Raw genomic sequence first — 11,918 nt, 5'->3', positions numbered from 1 at the left:
ATAATGTATAATATATGTGTATATATATATATATATATATATATATATATATATATATACATATACATGTACGTATACACTTGTAAAAATATAAAAACATAGAAGTCTTTTTTATTGCATATACATACGTTTGGTGATCGTGTGTTTGTAATAAAAAAGCAAATGATTAAATAAATAAAAAGTATCAAGAATGAAGCCGGTAAAATGTTTATTGTTGTCATTTCATGTATCAAAACATCGTCGAAATTATAATCGTCAATGAGTAAACATATCGAAACGCGTGAGATGTATATATCTTTGATCGATAAAGATCGATAATTATCTACAGAAGTAAAGTCGGTAAAATTATCATTACCTAACGATGTCGATAATCCCAGTCGATAACGCACAATCGATAAACGCAGTCGGTTATACACTGTCGATAAGTATCATCTTCGATACTTGAAGTAATTACCGACGGTACTTATCGACAATCTTTTGATCAATTATTACCGATAACGATATATCCTACACATTATTCGATATATTTATTCTACGACAATCATACGTATAATAACAGAACGTCGTGTTACCGAACACGCGAGATGGCAGCACTAAATCTTTCGTCACTATCCATTTATTTAATTATCTATTTTATTTTACAACACTTGTCATAAATCACGTTAGAAAAAGAAAGGATAATTAAGTGGTAACAAGTAAGGATTATAGTTTAGAAAGCTTTTTACATGATCCAATAGATACCGCGAGTACTTGAATTCTCCAAAGAGTGGGGATGAACCACAAAGTTCGTAGGCTTCTCGAGAGTGCGTTGTGATTGGTCGGCTCGGCTGGTGCAGGTCAAGCGGCAGGATACACATCGGTTCGTCGTTTGTCATACGGTCGAAAGCGCAAGAACGATATCCCGCGTCTCGCGAATACAGAGAATCCTATCTCTATTTCTCTCTGACTCGAATAATAAGCGACAGTGTCACGTTTTATCTGTAGTTGGTGTAATATATTAAATAGATTCGACGATTATCGAAAGAATTTACGGTGAACCGAGAAGTACGTTTCATCATTCGGAATACTACGTCCCGTGTCTCTTCGGCATTGCGGCGTGCTTATGTGCGTGTACGTGTGCGTGTATACGCGTGAGTTTACCTGTATATATTAAGTATGTGTATGTGCTCTCTCAGGAGCGAGTTTATAAAGTTTACCAAGTGCAGGATTATGTGACGATTGGTTTTGACGAGTTGAAGACAACGCGATTGGTGGTAAAAGGGAAAGAGGACAGACAGTTGGGAATTTCTACGAGAGAACGAAATAATATCGAGGTAAGGCATTAATGTTATCTCTCATCGACGCATGTGTTTCTTTACCTTTGAGGTTAAGGTTGAAACGTTCCTTTCTGATACATATATGTATGAATCGTTCATCTTTTTTTTATCTACTCGTGCAAGGGCCATCTTTGTTATATATATATATGTGTGTGTGTGTGTGTTTGTGTGTGTATGCGTTGTGTGTCTTCCTCTTTCTTTCTCTTTCTCTCCCTGTAACAAGCATAGTGTCCTTTTCTTTCTAGGAACTCTTTTCCTGTATACCGGCGTCTCTCTCTCTCTCTTTCTCTCTTTTTCTCGTGTTCTCTTTCCTTAGTTCCTTCCTTCTCTTTCTCGCTTCTTCTTCCTCCTACCTTTTTGGAATGCGCACACGGGGGGTCCGGAGGTTCACGTGCAACAGGTCTCTCTCCCTAGCGAAAGTTTCAAGAGAGAGAGATGGAGAGAGACGTACTTACGTACATATATATCTGCCTATGGTTCTAACGGCCCTCTGCTACGATTCTTTGGACCATTCGAATCTTCTTCGTATATATTCTTATATGGAAATTCTTGTACATAACAAATATATATATGTACACACATATATGTATATTTTTTATATATTTTAATTATTTTAGTCAAGGACGAACTCTCACTCGGACTTTCATTTACGAAGTACATATACACACACACATACACACACACACACACACACACACACACACACGTGTGTGCGTGTGCGTATGTGTGTGTTATACAGAACATATAAAAAATGAATTATTAAATACTCACAATACTATACTATAATAAAATAAAATAAGATGTATCGACGTCGTAAATCATCATTCTCATTTGCATCTTTAATACCATCTTCGAATGCATTACAAACAGAAATTTAACATAAACCTTGGGTTACAAATTTTTTCTTTTTCCTTCTTTATTTATTTATTTATTTATTTATTTATTTTATTTTCTTTTGATTTTCCTTTCCTTTCCTTTCATTCCATTGACTTAGACGAGAGTTATTCATTCCATCGAGATAGACTCTATAATTTCTGTAACATCTAAATCGTCGAGCCTTTCGTTCTTCCGGCAAGACGACCAAGACGAATAAGACGAATAAGACGACTAAAACGACTAACACGACTAAGGACGACGAAGACGAAGGAGCAACAGGTATTCGAGAGACGAGTTTTCGAGCACGGCTCTCCTATAGTTGGAATCTGGAAACTGTTTGGCGCGCACGCCTCGTCGTCGGACCATTGTGTTTCTCTCTCTTTTTCTCTCTCTCTCTCTCTCTCTCTCTGTATCTTCCTCTTTTTCTTTTTTTCTCTCTATTTATCTCTATCTCTGTTTCTCTTTCTTCCTCCGTACGTAGTATCTTCCTTTTCCTCGTTTCCTCCGGAAACGTAGGCGGTTAGAACGGGCGTATTCGTCTGAATTTATTTATTTATTTTAATTATTTTTTTTTCTCTTCTTCTCTCTCTTTTTTTTTCTTTTTTCTTTTTTTTTTTTTTTTTTTATTTTTTCCTCTCGATTAAAGAGATCTGTGTGTTTGTGTGTGTGTATGTGTGTTATCGACGATATCTATTCTTTTAACGAAATCATATGATTTGATAAGAACGGCGGAACGATCGTTTCTTTTTTTTTTTTCTTTTTTTCTTTCTTTTTATTACTTTATGTTCTTCTTTGTTCGTTTTATTTATTTCTTTTTTTATCTATTTTTTCTTTTTATTTTTTATTTTTCTTTTTTTTTTTTTTAAGAGTAAAAATGAAGGATCTCGAGAAACGAAAGAATTTGATAAGATGGAACATTGGTAATCTATATTACCGATCGAGCGACGAATTTGTTTGTACTCTTTTAATTTTTTCTCACATTTTATATGTAAAAAAAAATATATATATATACACATATATACATATATAATTTTAATTATGTTGCTGACTTTTCTTTTCTTTTTTTTTTTTTTTGGGTTGCAACATTCTTCACCCTGCGCATTTCTCGACGAAGTAAATTTTACGACGATGAAAAAGTGAAATAAAATTTGAGGAGGTCTCGTAAGAGATATATAAAAAAAAAAAAAGAAAGAAAAAAAATGAATTTCGAAAGAGCATCAAAGATACCGACCGAGTAACTAAGAGTATAAATAATTTTTAATCATTTTCAACATAAATTTCTCCCGCCATTATTTCGAAGTATTATATCGTTTTATCATTTTTATTTTTTCGTTTTGTTTGCTTGTTTATACACATAAACACACACGCACTAATTAATGAACTGAGATTACAGTAGGATTTCACAAAAAACGTTGTATATCAATTCGAGAATATGAATTTATTTTATTTCTTTAATTTTTTATTATTATTCCCTTTTTTTTTTTTTCTTTCTTTCCTATAGAAAAAGAAATGAATCGAAATGCGAATCGTGAAAATTCACTTTTACTATTCTTCGATCGAATTAGCGAAACTTGGGAAATAGGACGCAAATAAATACAATACATATGTATGTATGTATCTGTGCACAGTATTATAATGTATATATGTATATCGTGCAACGTAGAAAAGAAAAAAAGAAAGGAGGAAGATTGAAGAAATAAATAAAAGAGAAGTCGTTCGAAATCGGAACGACAGCGGGAAGTCGTCGTTTGCTGGGAAAATTGACGGTCATCCTGAACTGAACGAGGCCATTGCCGGTACGCACTTTTCTCGATCGTTTATGTTAGTTAGAAAATCGTTTCTTGCGTCCTACCGCGTTCTTTCCATCTCGCATTTCTTTTTTCCATTTCCTCTTCCTCTTAACGAACGTAATATACGTAAGTTAGTGTGTTTCAAAGAATCTTTAATCTTCTGCAAAGAAACGAAAAGAAAATAATTAGTGTTTCTCTTCTGCGTCGCTGGTATTTATTTTTTCTTTTCTTTTTTATCTTCTCTCTCTCTCTCTCTCTTTCTTTTGTATAATTTATTATTTATTTGTCGGATCTGGTAGACGATCGCTAAAGAATTTTTTTTTTTTTTTTTATATTATTTTTTTTTTTTATAATTAAATAACGTCAGAATAGAAAAAGAAAGAGAAAAATATATCCGTTTATCGCGATAATAAACGATTCACGTAGGTTATTAAAAAAACCAAAAAATAAGACAAAATGAAATAAAAAGAAATAGAGAACGATAAATAGATGAAGGGTTATAAACAATTATACAAAATAAATAAATAAAAATCATTCGATCGATCAATAAATAAATAAATAAATAAATAAATAAATAAATAAAAGATACAGAAAAAAGGATAATCGTAAAATTATCTATTTCAAAAATGCGTATTATATATAAATACATAATAATATGTACTTACGTAAGTACATACTTCTAATACTTGAATCTATGTGAGAAGACGGAAGGTCTCTCCTGCATTTCCTGCGTACCTGTCGCATATCTTCATTGACCGTGAGTACTTGTAAAACGATACACGTATATATATATATATATATATATATATATATATATATATATATACACATACGCATAATCACCCATTCCACCTCTATACTCTTGCATAATATTGTCGTCGGTAATGGTAATGCGATAACGAGTCTCTCTCTTTCCCCCTCTCTTTTTATTTCTTTTTTTGTCCGTTTTATTATTATATTTTTTTTTTTCTTTATTTTTATAATCGAAGGTTACCGTTTGTACAAATTGTATTCAACATATATGTAATATATACGTATATACTTTTATTCCTTTTGCCATAGAGACGTGTCTTCTCTGTCTCTCCTTCGTATAGACAGAAATAACAATTTCCCGTTCGAACTATATCGTTCTTAGTATTCCTCGTACGATTACGAGCGTCATCGTTTCTGAATGCAACCGATATCTTCTTTTGGTCATACGTACTTATTTACTTACACACATACATACATAAATACATACATATCTCGTATATACACATACATATATTTTATATAGATAGATAGATAGATAGATATATACATACATACGTATGTATGTATATACGTACAATAAGTATGTACATTCATATGTATGTAAAAAAATCAAACGGGTTCGTCGTAACGCTTACGGTTACAAATTCGAACCTTTTTACATTCTAATAATAAGTATACCGTTTATTGGTATTATACAAATTTCAGGATTTGTTCTTTAAAGAATTTAAATAAGAATTGTTTTTTAAAGATATGAAGTATAATTAATGTGATATATTTCGGTTATAATTTTTAGATTAGAGTTATAGGATTAGTAGGGTCAGTAGAATTATATTTATGCTTTTAATATGAAAATATTTATATATACGTAGAGAAATATATATTTCGTACCGTTATAATGTTGTGTAAAAAGAAAATATATATATATATATACATATTTAATATAATTAAATATTAATATACAAATATTTCCCTTGCAAGAATATTCTATCTGATAAAAACATACTCTCGTAGAAAATATTTTTAATATTAAATATATGTATGTAAATTAAATCGTATATTAGAAGAAAAACCAATTTAGTGTTTTTTTTTTCTTTTTTCTTTTCTCTTTTTTTTTTTTTTTTTTTTTTTTTAATTTTAGATAAAGAATAAAAATTTTATCGTAACGATGTTATGGGGAAAACCGTGTCACTCGGTTAAGGTGGTCAAGGAAATTTCGTATTAAAAAAAAGAGGAGAAGAGAAACGATTTGTTTAATGGCCGACGGATGAGGTTACTAACAGAAAGAGATACAAAGAGAGAGAGATAGAGAGAGAGAGAGAGAGAAAGAGAAAAAAAAATGTAAAAATAAAACTGCAACGATCATGGAGGACGGCAAACGAGCTTCAAGGACGTAGGATTAGTCTTCTTAGGCAGACCCATCTGTTTACACCTTATTGCATTTCATTTGCATTTAAACGTACGTTTCGCGTATCCGCTTTGTAAATCAGTTATTTCAGTATAGTCATCGAAGTAACCATATTTTAGACGCGAGGAAACGTCTTACCATTAGTGGAAAAAAATTGTTCCTATATCATCTTATTTTTCTTTTTTTTTTTCTATTTTTTTTTTTTCATTTCATCTTTTTGACTGCTTCTATCACTATCTCTATCTCTCTCTCTCTCACTCTTTCTATACATGCACTTATAGGTCTTTTTATTTTTATTATTATAATTTACATAATTACGTGACAAACATATTACAATTTTTCTTTTTCTTTTCTCTTGCCTATATTTATTTTTTTTTCCAATCGAATAACGTAACCAATCCACTTAGCCTAGTAAAATAGGAGTTGTAAATATAAATAGACGAATTAATCGTCGTAAATACATAGATTTGCGATATAATGAATAATTCGTAATACATTTGAAAAGTTAGAAATATCGTAAAGAAGTTTACGTAATAACACTTACATTTACAATTCGTTATTATACTAAAAGGAATAAATTAAAGCGATCTTTTTGTGTAATATATGCTTGACAATTGTATGAATTCGATGTAGCATAATTTTTTTCTCATTTTTTAAAAACGACGCGTTCGATAGGTTCAAAACTTAAAGAAAATTATTATAATATGAATTCTTTTCCTTTTCATTATTATGTACGTGTATATATATGTATATATATATATATTGTTTTTATTATTGATAATATTCGATATATAATAAATATTATTATAAAGTGAATATAATAAATAAATACATATTTTTTTTTTTTAATTTCATAACACATAAACATCCGATTAAAATTCCATCGGGATTATATGTTTAGGGCCACTTGGTGGTCTCCCCACAAGAAAGTTCGTCTTCCAAGGTCAAAGGGCAGTATTCGTCAGGCGTAATTCTCTCCAAACGACCGATGTCGAGTTTCGGTTTGAATGGGAGATCTGAGATCAGTATACCCTTTTCTTTATCCTCCATTTTCTGCTTCTCCTCATCGTCCTCGAATTCCCAAAAATCTTCGTCGCGTCCGATCGTACCTCGTCTATTTTTGACGCTTAGAAAATCTTCTTCGTTAAGGGTGATCGTTTTCACTCGTTTCTTCTTTTCCTTTTTCGTTTTTTCTTCTTCCCTCTTCCTTTTTTCTCTCTCTCTCTCCCTCTCCTTCTCTTTTTCTTTCTCTCTTTGCTTCTTTTTCTTCTCTATATCTTCTTCTTCAAATTCCTTACTCGAAGAAAATTCTTTTTTCTTCGGTCCCTTCTCTTCATCCGCCATTTTCTCAACACTTTTTATCGTTTGATGGTGATCGTCATCGTCGTCGTTATACAAATCCTTTCCCGTTGAAATTTTCTCTAACATTTCTTTTTCAACGGATTCGTTCGGTCGATCAACTTCCGAAATTTTCTCCGAGATATCGCAAGGTTTCAATAACTTATCGGTATCTATTTTATCGACCGGACAGCTCTCGGCTTTCTCGAGTTCGTCGATTTTCTTTAACGAAACTTTCCTGTCGGTATGTACGGCCTCGTTCTTATCAACCTCATTGACATCCTTCATATAAGTCTTCATATGTGGATTTTTTCGATATTCCTCGTGCAGGTAACTAGCAAATTGATCTCTAAAATAACCGTCGATCATATTCCAAACGCTGATGCTGTACCAAGCGAGAATGCCGATGAGAAATGCACCGCGAAAGAAAGCGGCCAACATGGTGATCGCTGTATTCTTTTTTTGCTTATCTTAATCAATCAAAAAGAAAAAGAAAAAAAAAACGAAGAATCTTTTTTCGTTTCGATACCTCGAAGATATATATATATATTTTTTTTTTCTTCTCCACGTACTTCTCTCTCTCTCTCTCTCTCTCTCTCTCTCTCTCTCTCTTTATTTCTCAATAATCTTCTTCTTCTCCCATAAAATAGTCGCGAATAATGTAAAAGCTTTCCTTCATGTTAGGCCAGGCCATCGTGACAAAGAGTAAAAGTGAATTGGCGATGACGAAGAGTCTCATCATTTCTACACCGTCGTTAGATCTAAGCCATTCTCCGAAGCCCTGATTAGTGGATTCTTCGTCTTCTATCAGTCGTCCGACGACATTTTTTTTATCTTTGTCCATATCATCGTTCTTACTTTTATCCTCGTTTTGACGATTTTTCGTACTCTTGCCGTCGTTGTTGTTGTTACCTCGTTTCTTCATTCTTTCCATCGAAATAACATCTGTAAAACGTGATTAGGAAAAAAAAGTGTATTCAATCGGTGTTCGAACAACAAAGAAATATCGATGGGAGTATCTCCGCCATCGATAGAATATTTTGCGAGTTTCAATGGGAAATTCCAAGAGCAAATGGGATCGCTGATCCTTGATGAAGTGTTCATTTGGAGTTTACTCGCTAAACGTATGCATGCATTTGCTTTCGATTCCTGAAGGAGTTAGTGCGACGACCGCGTTAGAAGCATCACGTTAGAGTATCGTATTAGAAGGTATTGCATTTAGATTCGTGTATATGTAGAGAGTATATAGTAGATACAAATGTGATCGTCGTGCCAATTAGAGAATTCTTTCGTTGATCGATCAGACGAAGAAGTTTCTTCGTGTGTTCGAATATTCTCTCGTACTCTCTCGTACGTTTATATGTAAAAAAAAAAAAAAAAATAAGAGGGAAAGAGAGGGTGAGGGATGAGGGGGAGGAAGTAGTCGACGTATTCGTATTCCAGATGTTCTGTTACGCGAAACTCCCATCTCAATTAATGCCTCGAGTCGTCGGGTCGACAAACTGGCAAGTTTAATTAATAGAATTTCCTATCCTTCTATCCTTTTTTTTTGTTATTATATATTTTATTTATTTTTTTTTATTTTTTTTTTATTTTATTTCATTTTATTTATTTATTTATTTATTTTTTTTTTTTTTTTTGAATACGAATCCACGCTTCCGTTCCACTTCACGTCGATCGAAATCAAAGTTTTTGATCAATTTATACGGGTAAGGATATTTTTTAAACGTCTGGATTTAAAAAAAAAAGAGAAAGAGAGAGAGAGAGAGAGAGAGAGAGAGAGAAATAAAAAAGCAAAATTATCGTCGTGCCCTCGTCACAATTTTGAAACTCCTCGATTGTTTTCATCCGTTATATTTGTCGATAAGATCAATTATTTAATATTTAAAGTGGACACTGCTTGCTTTTTACGATGCTTTGAAAAAATATTCGCGATGAGAAATAAATTCGTAAGAAAGAAAGTAGGATTTAATAATAATTTATACGTACTAATTTTTATATAGGGATATATATATATATATGTATATAAATAAAAAATCAATATTCACATTATCACTCGAGATAAGGATCCTTTTCATGAGAACGGTCAGTGACATTTACTTTACTGACTGACATGAACTATACTATCTTAGAAGAAATTTACTCGTTCGCTATTAATTTACCCACCGTAAACTATGTTACTTTGGCATTTCTCAATGTATCTCTCTCTCTCTTTTTCTCTCTATCTCTGTCTCTCTCTCTCACTCTCTCTCTCTCTCTCTCTCTCTCTCTCTCTCTCTCTCTCTCTCTCTCGTCGAACTCCCGACATTTGTCGAATCGCGAACAAATGTACAAACGTCTTAGTTAGATCGTGGGACAGAGAGAAGGTTAACCGGCTGACGATCGAAATATATATATATATATATATATATATTTATATATAGATATATACCTATTTCTATATTTATCTTTTAGAGAGAAAGATAGAAAGAGAGAGAGAGAGAGAGAGAGAGAGAGAGAGAGAGAGAGAGAGAGAGAGAGAGAGAGAGAGAGAATTCGAAATGTTATTATCAAAGGAAACGGGATTCAATATTCCTCTTGAATCCTTTGCACTGAAACTATGAGCATTGTTCTTGCATAATAAGTAAAAAAGTTACTGCAGTTACTGATATTATCGTTAATTAAGATTAATTAATGCATTTAAATTTAAAAAAGATGAATATATCAATTTTTTTTTTTTTTTTTTTTTAATTAAACAAATAATAGCTAAACCTGTACGATACACAGCACGGTTACCTTGATAAGTTTCATATTTACACGTGTTCTCTATTTGTTCCACATATAAGCTTGAATGCTGGTAGTTCGAACACAAAGGATTAATTTTTTAATCTCTTTTTTTACTTTTACAATTATTTATTTATTTATTTATTTATTTATTTATTTATTTTTTATATGACGTATCAATGAAGTAATTAGTTATTGATTCGATGATTCAATGATTCGACGAATCATCCCCATCTCTCGTCTTCCGATTTTTTTTTTTTTTTTTTTTTTTTAAACAACAATTTACAATATCGAATGGATTATTAATTAAATAAATTTATATTTAGTTATGCAATAATTAATAATATCGTTGCTTATATAATAAAAGTTAATCGGATTAATTTAATAAAATATTATTAAAAATTTCTGTACATCGCGTCACAAATAGAATCTATTTTCCATTAACGAAAAACAGGGGAAGAGAAAAAGGGGGGAGAGAGAGAGAGAGAGAGAGAGAGAGAGAGAGAGAGCAGGAAACTAGCTCGAAGGGTTGTCTAGTTAGAGAACTTTTGCTATCATCGTTATTCCCATTTGAACGTTGCATAATGCACTGTCGAAACTTGTACCCTGACAAAAAATAGTTGACCAATGGTTTTGAACTCTCTATCTCTCTATTTCTCCATCTCTCTCTCTTTCTCTTTGTACATAATATATATATATATATATATATATATATATATATATATTTCTCTTTTAGTATCCTTCTCTCTATCTCTGATTCTTGTTCGATCGATCGGCATCGAATCGGAAATTTTCGCCTGACCGCGATTTTAAATTCACTGTCGAATAGTTCGTTCGAAGGTCAAATCGAAGATACACCGATCAGATCGAAAATTGTCTTCCCTGTTCTTTTTTAATTTCCTTATTTATTTATTTATTTATTTCTTAATATTTTCTTACCTCTTGTGTTTCTTTTTTCTCGTATCCCAATTAATTATTTATGTGCGTCTGTATCTCTCTCTCTCTCTCTCTCTCTCTCTCTCTCTCTCTCTCTCTCTCTCTCTTTCCTGAGCGTGTGTATGTATATGTGTTTGTATGTTGGTCACTCAGATAACTTTCTTCAACACTGTTACAACGAACAGAAAAAAAAGTTGGAGGAAAAAAATTAGACTAACTTTTCACTCCTGAGAGTTTTTCTTTCCTCTTCTATCACAGTATTTCTAATGTTGTTTCTCTCTCTCTCTCTCTCTCTCTCTCTTTTTCTGTCTGTTTGGAAAAAGTAGACTTTTTCAAGCTGGCAGGTGTTCTACCATTGTGTTCGAAGTCTCGCGAAATGTCGAACGAAACTACGAAGTTTCTTTCGTTGATACTCTTGGCTTGCCGTTTCACGAGCGTTAAAGTACATCGAAAGGGCTTCGCGAGTTTGTAAGCTCGTTACAGGACTCCCTGCAATGCCGAGGGTTCTCAAAAAGTATATCTGGGAGTGTATGCATAGTTTTATATAAATATAAATATATATACGAAATTTAAAAAAAGTTGTCAGAGAAAATAATGCCAATTAATGAAATTACTTTTACCTGCGTGCACAGTACTTTTCTTCTATTTTTTCTTTTTTTGCAAATCGTTTGAAAAGTTCTTTTCTGTAGCTTTTAAAATTCAATCAAAACCATTCATTATATTTTCGAATATAATGAAATG

At 32.1% G+C, this 11,918-nt stretch overlaps 2 protein-coding genes across 2 annotated transcripts in view; one reads left to right on the top strand and one right to left on the bottom strand.

The window, feature by feature from the left end:
- Positions 1-823: 823 nt before the first annotated feature.
- LOC122631959 overlaps positions 824-11,918 on the top strand; it is a 73,069-nt gene continuing 61,974 nt past the window's right edge. The window contains exon 1 of the mRNA XM_043818237.1: positions 824-1,313. The gene's annotated coding sequence lies outside the window, so the exon portion shown is untranslated. The remainder of the gene's footprint in view (positions 1,314-11,918) is intronic.
- Positions 6,411-8,009, bottom strand: LOC122631981 (protein PXR1-like). The gene has a single exon (XM_043818283.1). The coding sequence runs from the start codon at positions 7,917-7,919 to the stop codon at positions 7,038-7,040; it is 882 nt and encodes a 293-aa protein (XP_043674218.1). The 5' UTR covers positions 7,920-8,009; the 3' UTR covers positions 6,411-7,037.

The sequence above is a fragment of the Vespula pensylvanica genome, chromosome 9, assembly GCF_014466175.1.
Source record: "Vespula pensylvanica isolate Volc-1 chromosome 9, ASM1446617v1, whole genome shotgun sequence".
Classification (NCBI taxonomy): Eukaryota; Metazoa; Arthropoda; class Insecta; order Hymenoptera; family Vespidae; genus Vespula; species Vespula pensylvanica.
This window is presented reverse-complemented; position numbering and strand designations above follow the sequence as displayed.